The sequence below is a fragment of the Bombus bifarius genome, unplaced genomic scaffold, assembly GCF_011952205.1.
Source record: "Bombus bifarius isolate JDL3187 unplaced genomic scaffold, Bbif_JDL3187 scf7180000007973, whole genome shotgun sequence".
Taxonomy (NCBI): domain Eukaryota; kingdom Metazoa; phylum Arthropoda; class Insecta; order Hymenoptera; family Apidae; genus Bombus; species Bombus bifarius.
The window spans coordinates 2,300,188-2,318,021 of record NW_022884359.1 but is presented as its reverse complement, the minus strand read 5'-3'; the positions used below and the strand labels follow the sequence as shown (position 1 = coordinate 2,318,021).

Below are 17,834 nucleotides of genomic sequence, written 5' to 3'. Positions count from 1 at the left end.
ACAGATAATGGTTGTGAATCTCTTCTAATATTCCCGGCGCGAATTTTAAATATTATCAAGCGTTTGAAGTAATAAGTAATAGCATGTAATTCGAAATTTAAAAATTGTTTCACAGTTTCGTTCTATTCATATAAAAGTTCTATACAAAATGTAAGAAAATTATTTATAAAGTTTATCATTTATTTGAAAATCTGCGTAACAATACTGCACTGTTCACATAAAAGAGGTACAGTTTATCCAAATTTTGTAAATTCTATCAAATATATTTTATGCATAAAATATATACATATAATTATATTCCATTATATATTACCAGTTAAAATTTGTTTCGTTTTATCAAATAGTTGTCCAAAATACAGTTGGCAGAATCTGTCACACATTTTGAAGCACATTCAATACTGTATTCAATGACCTAGCAATAAAAGTGTTCGTAGGTGCCGCCACTAGGCCTTTTAATTATACAACTTTTTGATAATTAACATCTAAAAAGATATCTTTCAATTAAATATCGCTTTAATTAGCTGATTTAACATTGACATATATTAGCAGATTCAATCGTTCTTCTCGAACAACATATCTGAATGCTCTTAAATAATATCTAAGAATCGATTGTATAAACGATTAGTTATTCTTTTAATACTATAACGAACAAAAGTATATAAAAAGTAATGGAAAATTTTGGGATATTGACGCGCTTTTTAATCTAAAAGCTTGGATATAAAACAAAAAGGCTAATATTTATTAATTATTTACATATACATATGTATATACATATTTCGACGCAGAACGTTTTCACGAATTGGTCGACAGATCGTGCTATGGTCGATGTAATTTCACTTCTCGTGGTTGAAGACTTGAGGAAAAATAAAATTCCGAGTAAAACTTCAAAATGGCGCGACTGCTGAGTGTAAACACCCAGTTTTGATGTTAAGTAAAGTGAATTAATCGCGAAGTGTTCGCGTGAAAGTTCGATCGACTGTTACATCCTTTTTGTGTTTCACGGTGTAACGATCAAATTTTACCTGAATGTTCACTGTATCCACGATCGCCCATTCCATACCAGGTAAGTATCGAAATTGTTTGACATTGAAAGTATTTTCTCATTTCATCCAATTTAACCTACTCGCGAATATCTTATTAAAAAGTTTTTTAGAAAACTTATTTTCTCTTGTGAACAGTGTTTATATTGAAATTTTGGCAAATTCCGAAGAATTGTAAAGTGATGATGCCCAAACGAATTTTAGAACATCTTTCCCTAAGTGGGACGTTTTTCTATCATAAAATGCAAATTATTTTCTGTGTGATTTACCATGCTTAACATGCAAATCTGTTGCTCTAGTATAGTGCGGACGTCTATTTTCTTTAGTCTATCTTTAAGTAATGATTTTGGTGGCAGAGCACGTATGGAGCTATATGTATAGTTTTGATGCACAAAAATGAAGCTTGGTTAGAAATGGATGAAAGTTTCTGTAATTCTTTTAATCTGTCTTGATAGTAGCACTCATAGGTACATTTATGTAAGTATTATAATTTGTAGACAGCGAATGTTTATATACATTCATATATTTGCAACTGCGGATAAATGCAACATTGGAGATCTATCTCATTCTTTATTACAGTTTATATATTTTTGTATATAATGTGCAGTCTGTAGATTCTTACATATATAAATTTTTCATAAATGCATATACATTCACAGTTTAATAAGCGTTGTTAAAATTTGAGCGATAAAATGCCAAAGAAAACAGTATACACATGTAGTAATATATATATTTATTTGAATGATATTACATTCGTAGTACTTTATCGAAGCAATTTATATATTATTTCATGTAAAATGAATATAAAAAATATTTATAGAATACCAATATCATGACAAGATCTTTACTATTTGTAGTTGTTTTAGGAAGTGACCCGAACAAGATGACGCAGAAGCGTTGTGCTGGCATGTCACATGTTGGGTAAGTCCTAACGAAATTATTATTTTTTTATTTATCAGAATTGCACTCATCAAATACTATTAGATACTATTCAAATTATCTTTCACATTGTTTAATTAGTTAAGTTTTATGTTGTCGTGTAATTTTTTATTCAAAATTATTTTTTCAATTTATTACAACTTAAATACATAATATTACTGATTATTATTATCCAAATTAATTCTACATTTTTCAATTAATCAAGCACAAAGCTCTTGCCTAATTTTCATTTCCAATCTTGCTTACTTATCAAGCTTCTAGTAATCAAATGTCACTAATTATTCTTATTACTTTTATTGTCATTACTATATCATTACTGTGTTTTAAATTATCTTCTACATTTTTAATTAATCAAGTCTTCGTTTTTTATCAAACTTTAATTGTAAAAAAAAATTAAAGAATGGTAAATAAAATTCTGGGATTCTTAAATATTGATTTATTCTAATTTAATCTAATTTTATTTGTATTAAAAATATTCTAGAATTTTTTCTTACAGAATTTCTTAGAAAATATTTTGTAGCAAGGTTTTGTTAGTAATGTTTTATTTTTAACAAATAGTATAATATTTTTGTCGACACACATCGTGAATTGAGGAAATTTTGAGTCGTTCTCGATTAACACGATTCCAAGAAGTATTACAGTGGCGACAATGAGCCCGGCTACGATGTCTGGCACAATGGTAGGCGATTTTCTGGGTTGTCGATACCCGCTAATATTCGTTCGTACAAGCGGTTGCGACATCGCGCTAGAAACATTTCGTTATCGTAAGTGTTGCATACCTTTACCTCCGTTGTAAACGGTTCTCGAACGTTACAACGCCTTGAAATGGCTGTTTGAACTGGGCATTTGCACGTTAATCGTCTATAAACGATCAGCAGATAAGCTTCTTGTTCATTGAAGCGGTAAATTTCTTCAAAGATGAAAAAGATACTGTGAGTGATCATTAGAAACTGAGAATTTTATTAATACTAATGAAATTCAATATTGATTTTTTAATATAAATATTAATTGTTAATAATTTATTTTGTTTTATTAAAATTATATACAATTTTAGATAAGTTCTTCAAAATTCTTAAATTTTATTTATTGTAATTTATTCTAATTTAAGTCTGTAAAATTAAAAAAAAATTTCCCTTTCCTAGATTTCTTTCCTAAAACTTTAAGACTTTTCCTGAAATTCCAAAATTTTGATTTATCCTAATTTAATATAATATTATTTGAATTTAAAAAATTCTAGAATTTTAAAATACCTGTATCTTCTTAGGTTTCTGCGATATGAAAGTAAGATTTCCCGATTTGTTGAAATGACATAGCAAATTAGTATTCCGTGATTAATTTTATATCCTAGAAATTAAAAAAAAAATAAAAATTAATTAGGAAGGCGTTATAGCCGTTTCAGCCGTATAATCGTTTTAACACAAAAAGAGTGCAAGCTGTAATTGTTTATGTTTATATAAAGTTTGTTATGTAGAGGATGGTTGGTCGTGTGGTTTAAATAACGAGATTACTCGATATTGAAACCGTCAAACATATTTTAAAATAATTAATAAATACAGAGAATGTTCGACTTTTTTTTACGGTTGTACGTAGCGTCGATATTGTTTCGCCCGGAGTTTATTTATTATTGTATTATGTATGTCCTAATGATGTTGATAATCCGAGGCAAAACAACAACAACTTGATTCATATTGTCCTCTAGCTCATGTGCCGTTACAGTTATCTTTCTTGGGAGAAGGAAGTTATGCAAAAAAAAATAAAAATGTAATACCGCTTAAATCACAAATTACTTATAAAGAAAATCATACCGATATTATATAAATGTCTATTACATAAAATATACATTATCTGAAACGATAACTACAGCAATGATTCGATGTAATAACATACTTCCTTCGGTAGCTCTCATTAGCCTGTCTCCTTTTATTCTAATAATTCGTTTCATCTGTCTATTAAGTAACACAATAGGCAAACAAAGTTTCCTATTAGAATGTTGCTATCTGTCGTCTTGATGGAATTGGAAACTACAAATTTTCATTTCTTTTCATTTGGTTATCCAAGTTTCACTTGGTGGACAGGTCGATTGAGTGAAAAGATCAAGGAAATTCTTTCGAAAGAAAATCACGAGCACTGCAAATCTTTCACAGAGGAGAGATACGCGCAGAACCTCTGAATCTTCTATAGTACTTCATGAGACAATCGTAGGAGTTCCAAGTCTGCAACATTACACAAAATTTCAAATCCTTTACAAATCAAAATGCACTACAAAAGCACTGAATTACTTAATGAATCTTTCCAAGAGAATTAAAAAATAATGAGAAAAATTCACAAAAAAATCCTACAAAAGCTCCGAATCTCCTAGGAGAAGCTAAAATCAAAGAAGATACCAAAAATTTTACTTCCTCCAGAATAATCTTCAAAATCTTCTAAAAAAAAAAAAAAAGAGAGAGAGAGAGAAAGAAAGACAACACCAAAGAAATATCCAAAGTTCCACCTTCTCCGCAAACAGCATCGTTCAAACTGTTCTCCATTGCGACTTCACACCGGCAGGAGCGATCCTGATCCTGGTCGTCCTCCTCGTGAGTATGTAGCGTGCGGAACGAGGACGATGCATCCCGGTTAAAAGTCATGCTTTACACAGTGGCTGTGTTCCGCGGCTCTCTGGTGGGAGAAGTGATAGTCCTTACCGGGGTATAGCACAGCGGCACATTATGCGGCTATGGTGGAATCAGTCACTGGCGAGTTGTGGGTGGTGACTAGTCGGCGACCCATCCGTCCGAGTAGGAACGTGCTTCCGCGTTTTCGTTCCTTTCGTTTCGTTTCGTCTGAACCGGACCGAAAATCGCGATCAAAAACATCGATCCGTCGATCGATCGTTTCAAGTTACTCTCGAGCACGTGCCGTCGCGTTGCCTCGCTTCTTTCACCAGAGTATCTTCTTTCACCGTTAGCTCGAATCGTTTCATGGTTTTGGACGTGCGGACGAAATATAATATACGCAAATATATAAACTAAACATTTCTTTTCAATTATGGAAGATTGTTCATGGATGGTGAAAGTGCGACGGTGAAGTTGTAATCGTGGCGGGATTAATTATGAGAAAGGTTTGGACGGCGTGGATTTGAACTTCTGCAGTTTGATGGAGGTTTGGAGATTTCGTGAGTCGTGGGGTTGTCGGAGGTGCATTTGAATATGTGAAGATTCTTTCGTGGCAGACTTGTGCCTTGTTTGGCTTTGGTGGAGCCGAGGATTCTGATGGGATTGAGATTTGTATTTTGTGTGAAATATTCGCGAGTTAGTGCTGTTGATCGAGAAGATTCTTCGAACAGGGAAACGTACTCTCTTTGATGAACATTATCTAAAAGTAAAGTGCAGAAATAAAACTCTGTTATTCACTTTGATTCTTCGAGTAAAATGGAAAAATATTTCCTTTGGTGAAGAAGGCTTTATTATTTGCACTTACTGGAAGAAGTAATATTACCCTGATTACTGAAACTAATCTCGCAAGGCATTTAGTCGATTGTCATATGACAAAGCTGGAGTTGAATTTCCGTTTCAAAAATCGAACCACAATTTATCGAGAAGAAGTCGAGCCAGGTCTGCACATCGGTTCTAATAGTGCCAGGAACGAGAATCTAAGGTGAAACTTTGTTTGTAATAATGGATGTCATTCAAGGGTCAATGGTGTAGATTACTTGGTTCTCACGACGTTCGAGTGAAAATATTTTGTTTACAAAATGACACCAAAGTTGTCAATATCGAACAATGTTCGTTCCATCGAGTTGTCTCTTATTCTCATTGAAGCTTCCTGTAATCGTGCCAGAAATTGGATCTTTACTGAACTTTAACTGAAAACTGGATCGATATTCTGAATATTCCAGTTAAAAATCCAAACTTTGCAGTTTTCATGCAAATTTTTACAGAAATCTGTCTATTGTCAAAATATTCGTTGTTGAAATAGCAACTTTGGATTTCAAATAGATATCAAGTTACTAGAAAAGCTGAAGATTTCGTGTATCTTGAAGAACAGAGGAGATCCGCCACAATAGCGTTGTTCAAACACTGGAAATAGTTAAAAAATCATCGATTCAACATTTTATGGAAATGACTGTTTATCACTGAAATATCCATTGTGGAAGTGCAACACCGAATTAATACCCAAGTATAATTAATAATAATATAATTATTATTGCAAAAGATTCTGAATATTTTGAAAAATAGCAGAGGATTTCCAGCTCGAGGATTGAATAAAATCCATCAAATATTCCAGATACTGTTATAGAGCCATGCACTCAACTTTTCACAGAAGTAACTATCTCTTGTTAGAATATTTCTTATTAAGAATGCACCTTTGAACAAGTCAATGTCTAATTACATTTAGTTACAGCAAAATCTGAAGATTTTAACTATCTCGAAGAATGAGACTTTTCGCAACAACATTGAGCAAAACAGCTATTGCATTATCTAAGACATATTTATGACTGGAAATTCAATTTTTCAAAGTTGCTTAAAATTACAAAGAAGTCAAAGGATCAGAGTATCTTGAAAAACAGAACAAATAATAAGTTTGAAATATCCACGATAGTATTGCTGGAAAAGCTGGAATAAAGGTTGGAGGAGGCACGGATAATTCCTGCGCGCGTCACCCATAAATACCTGTTGGATCTCTGGAAAAAAAGTCACTGGGGATATCTACGAGCAACAGGCCTGGAATATCTGGCAGAGACAGGCCCGCCGCGTCGCTGTGAACCGGGTGTAAAGTATCAAAGATTCGTCGAGCATAGATCTCTGCTAGAACCAGATGACGAGAAGATAACCCTGGCCAAGGTGAACGAACGGTCTCCACTTTTCCCATTCGAATCTTCCAATCCAATACGAATTACACATGAATGGAATTGTCATAAAGATGATCATTGAATTCTCACCAATGAAACTGTTACAAAAATCATAAAATAAAATTATTTTATCAAAAGCTTGACACAGTAGAAAGGATTTTCTACTTTGAAAATTGAAGCCACCAACGAAATTCCTTTGAAGATCGTCGAATAAAGTCACAAAAGAATTCTGTTCTTGGAAAAATCACTTGTTGCAAAAATCATAAAATAAAGTTACGAAAATTTGATACAGCAAGAAGCATTGGAAGATTCAGAGATGAAAGTCGTAAAAGTGGTAAAATAAAATTGCAATAACTCGACATAGCGGTAAAGATATTTTCTTTTTGAGAAGCTCCTGTGAGAACCATAAACAAAACTATACGAAATAGATATAAGAAAAAGAAATGTTTCCTTGGAAAACTCGTCGATGAAGTTTCTCCAATAAGTCGCGTAACTATAAAAGTAAAATTAAGTGAAACTTCACATAGTAAGAAGGATATTTTTGAAAAACTATACAAAATAACGTGTGATGATTTGATTGCAAGAAGTTGGAAAGAATTATAATGAAAGAAGTTTGTAAGAAGATCGTCGATGAGAAGGGCATGCGTTTCGAGTTGAAGCTGAGAGTAGACTAGCTTTGGACTGTAAGAGAACAGTGGAAGATCCAGGTAATCCCTGTGGACACTTCCTGTGCAATCTGTGGGCCATCTTGAGATTTCGCGATAACCGGAGGAATACATGGAGTAAAATTTCTTTTAAACTGACCACGTAGAATCTCGTACTGAGATTAGAGGTAGCAAGATGATGAACTGATTTAAGAACCTTTATGAACAATTTCTACGGTCTACTGTACGTGATTGTGAGATTCAACTGTGACAACTGACTTTTCATAATTTGATCGAGGATTCAGGGATATTGTCTTGAGGATCCCAACGCAACAGATGATTGAGAAATATATGTAGGTTCTAGAACTTTATAAGCAAGATTATCGCTGATGTCAGATAGAAACTTTCAGTAAAAGCTCAGCATGAATCCATGATTAATGAACACTATGAATAATCCAGAAATGAGTCTGGTGTCTGTAATCTTTGTAGAAGTCGAAAGAAATATTTTAGAATTAACACGGTAACGCTAAATCTCTGGATCAGCAAGGGTCAGCAAGACTCAGAATAATAATTACTAATCAGCTTACATCTAATTCAACTTAAAGACCTTCGATCAACAAAAATTTTCCACAGGAAGATTTCCAGCAAGTAATAAACATTCGATGTTTAGCCAAAACAGCCACAGAAAGGTCTTCAATAATTAACGAAAATTTGTCACCAAAACCACGTAGTACGCCGGAGGAATTTAAAATAGCGAGAAAGTTTTATTACTGTTAAGACTGTGAAGAAATCTTTATTATTATTCAAAGACTTAGTGCTCGAAATGAATATTTAACAACTTCTACATGAACTAAACGAAATAGAATTACGTTACCCAACGCAATAAACTCTAAAGCCATGAAACACTGACGAATGAAATATCTTCGTTCAATAATTATACCGTTCAAAATGAATATTTAATATTTATCACACCAATTAAATGAACTGATATTCTGCTACCCAATACACTAACTAAACTCTAAAAGCATAAAATAGTGGTAAATTTAAAAAACATTTTTATCGTCGTTCAGTAACTCGGTGCTCAAGATGAATACTTAATATTCATTATACGAATTAAACGAAGTAAATAATTCTGATACTTTAATATAATAATAATACAACTCTGAAAACTTAAAATAGTGGCAAGTTAAACCAATTTTTATCATCGTTTTATGTGGATATCTAATACGGAGGATGAATATTTAATACTCTTTATATGAACTAAATGAAGTAACATTTTCTGGGAGGTGTTCGGTACGAGTTTTCAGTGTTGATTACAGTGGCAAAAAGGCCGACAAAATAGAGTACCCTGGTGGTAGCGGTATGTATGGGGGCGGGACGGGTGGTGGCGGGTATGGGGTAGGTTTGGGCCCAGGAGCGGGTCCATCGCATTACATACCCTCCGCCACGTCCGTCGGCTACCAATTGCCGCCCCCGCCGCCTCCGCCGGCGTGTCCCAGCGCCGGAGGTCAGCTGCTCTCTTACGGGCCTAACCTGTCGCCCCATCATATGCAACAGACCCATGGGGACGCGCAACAGTCGAAAAGAAGGAGGTAACTTGTGTATTTCGATTTTTTTCTTACATTCCTTTGGGACTCCGGATTTTAATTCTGCTACGATCCTCGAATTTTAATACTCGAGTCTCTATCATGTTAGCGACGAAAAGGATTTGTAGTGTTTTAAGAAAATGTTCGACGTAAAATTGAGACGAAGGAACGTACCAGTGACGATTTTTTTCGGATTTTAATCGAATTTGAAATATTTTTTAATATTAAGAAACAACATCGGGTAGGAAATGATAGAAAGAACGTAGTTTAGTTAAGACGAGTATGAGAAGGGCTTGAGAATGTTGAAGATTAGCTATCGAGTGGAAAACAAATTTTAATCTATTTAATGTGTTGCTGTTTGGCTTCTAATTCGTTTGTAATTAAAAGAGATCGGAGATAATCTTGATGGATGGGTGACTTGATTTTTTGGACGAAATGAAGCTAATATTTTCAGTTACGTAGGTTAGTTCTTTAGGTATTTAGTATGTTTATTGTTAGAATTTCCGTTGAAGAAATAGGCTATTTTCTTAAAAAAAGAAACCGCGCAGTTCAGCGTAATCGATATAGAATAGTTATAATTAGCACGAGAAGATGGCCAAGTGAATTCTTGACCCATATGCTTATGAAGCTGCCCTGGTCTGGTCTTCTCTTTGATTAAAAAGATGCGGCCTTACAAAAAGGAACGCTGCATCTTTCCTTTAAACAAAGAACTTGCATTGTGTTACAATATCATTATGTGAATCACTTCCACTATATACTTCAACTCATGATTTGCTTACTAACGCTCTAATTTCCAACACTTTAATATGCCGTCTGTAGAAAGATTTACATAATCGCTAAATCCCCTTAACTTTTTACGATTGAATTTTTCTTTTCTTATGACGAAAAAAATGACGATTAATTATATCTTTTTAACAATAAGAATAGGAATTCACAATTGTTATTAACGAGTTGTTTCACAGCAGTGTAGTGTTATTAGAATAAATTAAAATAATACCTAAAAATATTTATGTAGCTATTGACCATTCGGCAGTGTAATAAAATGAAGAATTTAGAACGAACAATTTTGAAAATAATTATATATTTCTTTATCCTCGAGATTTCTTGTATTTCTAATATTAGGGAAAAGAAATTACAAAATTCAAATAATTACAAATAATATTACGACACATTAAATCTCAACTCCATAGAAAACTTCCATTCCACCAATTCTATCGGAAATTCCAACAAGAAACGACTACATTCTCAGATCTATTAACAACTCATTCCTTTTTCTATCTGTTTAGTTTATCTCTCCTCAAATCGTTCTCGATAGAAAACACGTGGTCAAGTCAGTACCAGGACATGAATTCTAAATTGTAAATGACTATTCTGCATGTTTAACGAAGGAAATAAAGTAAAGAAGGAGGGAAAAAAAATGAGATCCGAAAGGACAAGAGAGACTGGCAAAAGAATTCCAAGCTATGCTGCGTCGTGTTCGATCTAGTTTCACGTTGAAATCGTGACCGTTGTTCTCGCAATTGCTTATTGAAATTGAGAGAGGCAAGCGTGTGTTAGCGGTCATGGATTCGCTATTCCCTTAAATCAATAGCCCACGGGGGATACTTCTGCGGTTACCGTTCGGGAATTTCTTCTATCAGACCATTACCGTGTCGATTTATGCCAGATAGATCGGACAATGAGGATTATCGCGAAAGTAATCCGGATTTCTAACTGAACCACTTCGGGGATTACTCTACGTGTGTCCTTTCAGCGAATTTTTATCGTTTCTAGTTCGAACTATTATCAGTTTTCTTTCGTTTCTTTTTTTGGTGGGAGAGGGAGAATTTTTATATTTACATTATGATGGAAATCCGAATAAAAGTTAAAGAGATATTGGAAAAATGAGACAAGTCTTATTGTTAGCGAAGGAAAGTTTAGTTTTCTCTTTTTCTGTTCTATGAATTCTTTTAGAGAATTAGTATCGTTTCTACAATAGTTTCAAGTTTTGTCATTTTTCTTCCTTTTATTATATTTTTATAAAAAATTTGGTGGAAATTTGGAGAAAAATTAGAAGAGTATTGTAAGTAAGTATTATATAAAAAAAAAAAAGGAAACAGGAGGTGGAATTTTGGTAAAGGAAATATTAATTTTCTTCTCTGTTCTATGTTAGTCCATTTGCAGAATTTCGTTGGTTTCTATATTTCATTTTTGTCGAATTATTTAAATCGATAAAAATCATTAACCATCTCTGAAACATCTATGTGCTATCGAAACTATGCGACTTTGCTATCTAAAACTTCCGAAATTCCTCAATTTGACCCCCCTAATCCACATTGATCGTTGATAGGTTCGCGAACCTATTAAAAAGAGTTAAATATGATCAGTGCCTTGTACTTGGTTGCAATCGTTCCCTCAAACTTTGAACAATCAAACACTCGAGTAAAATTAAAATCCCCCTGTTATCTCTGAAATTAATCAAAACTCGATTAATGTTTTGAGAAAGTATTCAATCTACAAATCGATCTATTTTGATGATGTAACAGGAAACTCGAAATCGTGGAAAGAACAATGTAAGATAAGAGGACAGAATCATAAGAGACGATTGAAAGGAGTGCCTTAATTGGCCAAGTGAACTTTGATACGGACGACGATCGTCGAAATAGCATCGTCGAATGCTGAGTTTCTACATGAGAATTATCACGTACCGTGTTATCAGTGACAAAACAGTCCCGTCGTATTGGTAATAATTCCGCGTGGTTTGACGATTGGCCAGAAACGGTAGCTACTACTGTTGTTTTTGAATCGAGATAGTTGGATTATCGGCGAAATCCGCGTAAAAACAGCGTGGACCGTCGTAAAATCGCTTTACCGTCATCACGTGAGCGGAAACACGAATATCATAGAATAGATAGCGAATTTGAAAACGTATTTACAGTGCACTAATACCATGTTACTCTGGTATTTTTATTCTTCTCTTCTTTTATTTCATTTCTTTTCTCGTCTTGTTTTTAACAAGGATTTCTTATTTAACATGTTTACCGTGACTGTGGTCATCGGTTATGATTACGTCGGTTACTAAATTTTTTTAGAACGATTAAAACGAAATAAATTTCATGGACTAACAAATTTTCAGCGATGTGACTGACTTATATACTATTGTGAGAAAATATGTGCAGATAGAATGTAATATTTTGCAGAAACTAATCAACATTAAAAGATTAGCAAGTACTGTACTATTTGTCAAATGTGTTATTCGAATAAATTTCCGAGAAAGGAAATTTCAACGACTAAGAATATGAACTGATAACTTTTAAAGCGGTTTTAATCGCTTTGATACCTTTTTCCTATCTTTAACGCTTGCGACACTTAAATTTAGCTATTCAAATTCTCTAAACAAATGATAAAGTTTTTTCCTCTATATAGAAAGTTTTCTTTACATTATCGCAATTTTTGTAATTCGTATCGTTTCATATTTCTCCTCGTATTTACTACTTGCTTGCTTACTGTTTACTATTTTTTTGATTAATCCACTCTTTACAGCTTTCTTAATATTTTCCATATCTTCTTTGATTTCTATACCGTTATAAAAAATCATAAAAGGTAACATTGCTTAAATGAACAAAATTAAATTTTTTTCAATGTGATTTTCAACCTACAACATGTCGAACATAATACTTGTAGATGGTATGTAAACTGTTTATTACAAGATCGGCAAATTTTTACAATGATATCCAAAACACGTCGGTTGGACGGATTATAAATAATGTCACGTTTTGGCGGAAGTAAATTGCTTCATTATTGTACAATGTCTTGTGTAACCAACGGCAGAGTTCATTATATATACAAAAGGACTAAAAAACGAATGTGCGTACGCGTACGACTTCCTCATACTTCGGCCCCCCGATACCTCCGGAGTTATAATGTTTATTGCGTGACTGTTTTTCAATCAACGCGATATCGTTTCTACGAAATCTTTTCCCCGTTTAATTTCCGTTTGATCAAAACGAAAGCACAGAATTTTAGACGGTATAAATAGTACATAAAATTGATTTATCAAATTAATTATCGAAATTAATTAATTGAACGAATGAAAGTATGTAATTGAGCAAATGAAATTAATTTATGAAATTATGTAACTTAATGAATGGAATTAATTTGTGAAATTGATTGTAATATGTAATTGATTAAATGCAATTAATTTCATTCAATACAGAAGACTAAAAAGAGTATCGAAATAGAAAAAGGAACAGACAAAAGAAACGAAGATGACGAATAAGAAATATTTTAGTCTCAAAATATCTCGCAAGAATACTGATGTGTTAATTTAAAAAAATTGCAAGAAATTTGACAAAATTACAAATTTACCCCTAATCTCGTTCCTCTTCCTAAGTTGCAAGAAATTTGACAAAATTAGAAATTTATCCTTAATCTCGTTCCTCTTCCTAAATTAATTTCATTTATTCAAACCCATCTTAGAAAGAGGAAACTGAACAAAAAAGAAAAGAGGAACATCGGATAACCCGTTTTGCTTTCCAGCTATTGCTATTTTCTATATTCACACGTCGACAACAGGGGTATAAAGATCCCTTTGTTGGAAACGAAAAGAGACCCTGAACAGCGGTAGCCGAGCATTGGCATTTCTACGATCGCGTAAAAACTCGATCTATCGAAAGGGCAGTCGTTGCCGGTGGTAGAGCCGTGAAAGGGGCTTTTTTTTCCCTGCCACCATCGCTGCCACCTCCGCGATCCTCCACGCGGTTTTTCCATCGTCTGGCCATTATCCTCGCCGGTTTATTCTCACTTTCGTCGAATCCGACCGAGTCACGCTCCATCGACTTCTTCCTCCTCCTCCTCTTCTTCTTCTTCTTCCTGTTCCTCGTCTTCTTCGTCAACTACTGTTCCCGGACATTCTTACGGTTAGCCGCGTCACGAACGAATCTTCTCGTAGCCTTGATGATGTATCAGTCGGGGATCTGGCTAGTTTTTACGAGATCATCGTTGTCTCTCGACCATCTCAAAGAGATGGCACGAGAAGTGATTTGATTTTCCATGGATTGCAATTCGTTTCTCTTTCTCCGTTTCGTTCTTCTTCTTTCTTCTTTTCTGTGTACTGTTCCTTTATAATTCTTTAACGAGCGTTCTAATCTGTTAACTGGGTCGTTTCTTAGTCTAATGCTCTTTCGGAAAAGGAATTTAAAGCGGAAATCTGGTGGAAAGCTAAGCCAAACCATACTGTGCTAGGCTGAGACTTATTTGATATATTAAAATAGAAATAAACAACAAGATAGAAACTAGGATGTTGCGTAGGTATAAAAATAATTTTTAACTATCTTCTAAACCTAATCGAAACAAATTTAAGGTAAATTTGATGTGAGCTATTGATATAAGAAAAAGAGAATAGCAATATGTTGATATATTAGATTACCATAATGTTGATATGTGAAATACTAGTCGTTTAGTAAACTCCAGCATTTCATATATTTATAATTTGCATCGAATACTGAGAGAGTATACCTTCATTTATGACATTTTAGGACGATGCGATATTAATTACCAATAACTACCAAGGATAGAGATAATATTCAAAGGGATAGTGTAAATCAACACTATACCAAAAGAAGAAAAATAGTTACTTATAATACGTACTGGTATACTTTTATAGTAAAAGATATTACTTTTCTACTTATAATACGTTTGTATGCCGTTTATTACCTAAGCTTATTACCTAATGCATCAATAAATACATTAATCATCATTCTAATAAATAAACCTGCACTTCTCAATGAATGGAGCTTCGCTTTCGATTGAAGAATTAAATCTAAAATAAATTGGATCTTATGCAAGAATCTAATAGTTAGATTGAAACATTAAAATAAATTTTCTTCGGTTGGTACGATATTTGTAACAATGATTCTTTGTTGAGGTTTTAATTCGCGTATGTTAGACGCAGGAATTATTCGTCTGTAATACGTTAATTTTGCTGAACAATCATGGCTCGTATGAAGATGCGTGTCGATACACGTTGTATGACATAAATATGCATTACGCGGTGCGTTTAGCGAGCGTTACTAATAAGCAGTTAATTATGAACGAAAATAATAAGCACGGCCGCCTCAATCTTGAAACACACTTTTCTCGTCGTCTGTTCATCCGGTTCAACGACTCCTCGAGAGGAAAGCGTCTATTGTAAATTAGATGATATATCGAACGATCTGTTACTGTCATATTAATTAGATAAAGTTTTTATTTAGGATTTCGTATACAATTATGAAAAATAAAGATAGATTTCTTTAAATTAAACATGTTTTTAATTTCAACATTCGTAGGAAATTTAAACGTAAAACATCTACCTAATGTTATAACACAGAAAAATATAAAAAATATTCATTATGACGTTCAAAGTATATAACAAATTTGTATTTAGATTCAATTTCTTTGATTGCGTTCATAAAAATATGAATATACAGACATAGTCCATCAATAAGAGCAATGAGTAAATATTACGCGTATAAATAAATAATGTATATATAAATAAACAAACCAAATTTTTCAATGAAATTCAAAATTTATTTTAAAAAAGGTGCAGCAAGTTGTCCAATCAAAATGTATTGCGCCGTTGCTTTCTATAACTTTGAGCCATCTATCAGGTAAATGATGAATTCCATGGTGGAAAAATGCTGCGTCTTTAGACAAGATCCGATCGTCAGGTGATTTTCGCGTCTGATCTTCTAATTGAAAGTGGGTATCGGACGAGGCGCGTTGCATCCGACAATTAGTAATCCGAAGGAGTAATGTCTAGCGAATAAGCTGGCTGCTGCAAGACGTGCGGAGCAAGACTCATTATGACGTCTTTCATAGTAGAAGCAATGTGTGGTCCACCGTCGTCACGCGGCAATTTCACAGAACGTCCTCCTTTTTTCGTGCTAATTTATCATTACGTGGTATTGACAAAATCCGCAATCACTTAGTTGCCAACCGAATAGATGGCCCAATAGAAGTCATAAAAAGCAGCGATACTTTGATCGAGCAGCTTGCGGTATTTTTCTTTTAAACAGACTTTGAATTTCATTAAAAACATTAAATTATTCATTTGTATATTTAATATAGTATTAAGTACATCACAGATTAGATGTCTGCCGTCGATGGTGAAAATGTCTAAATGTAGAATGAAAGTATATGTATAAAATGTATATATAAAATATAGAAATTGAAAATAGATTAAGAGATATGTAAGATATAAAATTTACTAAAGTTCATAATGTATCAATATGAAATTTTCTGTTATCCGGCATTATAGTATACCGTCCTAAAAACAACAGGGCCGAGGCGAAGAATTCTCCGTGGTTAGGATGTTACGTAATGTAATGATCTGGTAATCGGCCGCGTGAATTCGCGAACGGCCACAAATCTCTACTACGTGACGAATTCCGCGAGCACCGGGTTTTGTTTGGTCGACGCGTACCACGTTAAGCTGGTTGGCATTAGGCGGACAGCTCGTGGCTACCATCGGAACAGCTTGTGTTTCCTGCATCGTATTTAAGAGGAATCCACCGATAACACTATCCAGCACAGATTCTTCTCGTTGAATTTTTATCGTTCTCTGATAATCCTCCTTCAAGGCTTCGCGTAATTTTTTCCCCTTTTATTCCATTTTTTCCCCTAATTCCATTTTACCCTTTAGTAAATTTGTTTACATTATTTGAATAGTAGCGATTATTTATCGTTTGAATTTATCTTTAAGGATCATTTTGTTGAAAAGTTTCTTATGAAGAGAGAAATACGGAAGTCTTACGATTAAGAGTTTCATTCTTGTATCAAACTCTTCCTCCAAGCAATACGAATCTTCCTATACGTTAAAAGGAGAACGAGTCTGGAATATAAAAATTCAAAGACCATAACGTAGTTAAGAAAGCTAGTTACATAGATAGCAACTCTTCTTTCTCCAAACGATGTTCAGAACAGAGTGAAACTTCATTAATTACATCCCCTCTTAAAAACAACCGACCACCCACTAATTAAAAAACTTTTCACCCGGCAACCAAAATTTAGCCTAAACAGCCTCGAAAGTGGCGTAATCGTTTTTAAACGAGCGTGTAGTAACAAAAATGAGAGAAAAGAATGAGATTATAGGTAGAAAGTGGGAGTCAGAGTCGATAGAGCAGTTACACGGTGCATGAACAGGGTGGTAGCAAACGTTTCGCCGGCAATTAAGCGGATCTCCCTCTAATTTCCTCTTCCTTTTTGCGTTTTGGTCGCGTGACTTTCCGCTCGAGGCGAGCCCCCTATACTTGTATCGGAAACAACAATAAGAGTTTCCTCAGCCGTGAGAATGTTCCCCTTCATCGTCGTTTTCGTTCCATTCTACCGTGAAGCTCAAACCCCGATTCTCGTCCACTCATTGTATCTTTCGTCGCGGTCCGGACGACCTAAAACGACCCAGAAATTTTCTGGCAACCGATGAAAATCCACCCTTCGCACGAACGTGCGTTCCGACGCTTGTTTCTCCCTTTTTGTTTCCTGTGATTCTATTGTTGCCTGGAAGTAATTCCATTCGTCGAACCGTTCCGCTATGACTAACGAACTGAAACGATCCAGATAAATTGCTCTATTTTTGCTACGCTTTTATCGAGCAAAAAGGAAGAGAGGAGAGTGTGAGGAGATTTTGGTAAGAGGTGGAAAGAGGCGTGAGTGATCGGTTCATTGAATTCGAGGGTGAGAGTTCCTGTGAGGGTGCAACAGGTATTGGAGCGATGTTGATGACATTGAGTCTGACGAATACTCTCTGACAAGTTTTTTAATGTACAGTGGCTAT

General features: G+C 34.2%; 1 protein-coding gene across 7 annotated transcripts in view; it reads left to right on the top strand.

Annotated features, from left to right (window-relative positions):
• Positions 1–829: 829 nt before the first annotated feature.
• Positions 830–17,834, top strand: part of LOC117215941 (aryl hydrocarbon receptor nuclear translocator homolog) — a 47,001-nt gene continuing 29,996 nt past the window's right edge. For 2 of the 7 annotated variants that reach the window (XM_033462506.1, XM_033462500.1), the window contains exon 1: positions 8,704–9,046. In XM_033462506.1, the coding sequence (XP_033318397.1) occupies positions 8,817–9,046 (230 nt within the window). In that variant the 5' untranslated portion in view covers positions 8,704–8,816. Of the gene's footprint in view, positions 1,064–1,897; positions 1,962–8,702; positions 9,047–17,834 lie in introns of those variants that run through there. The other 5 variants (XM_033462510.1, XM_033462523.1, XM_033462517.1 and 2 more) reach the window with 5 other exon arrangements.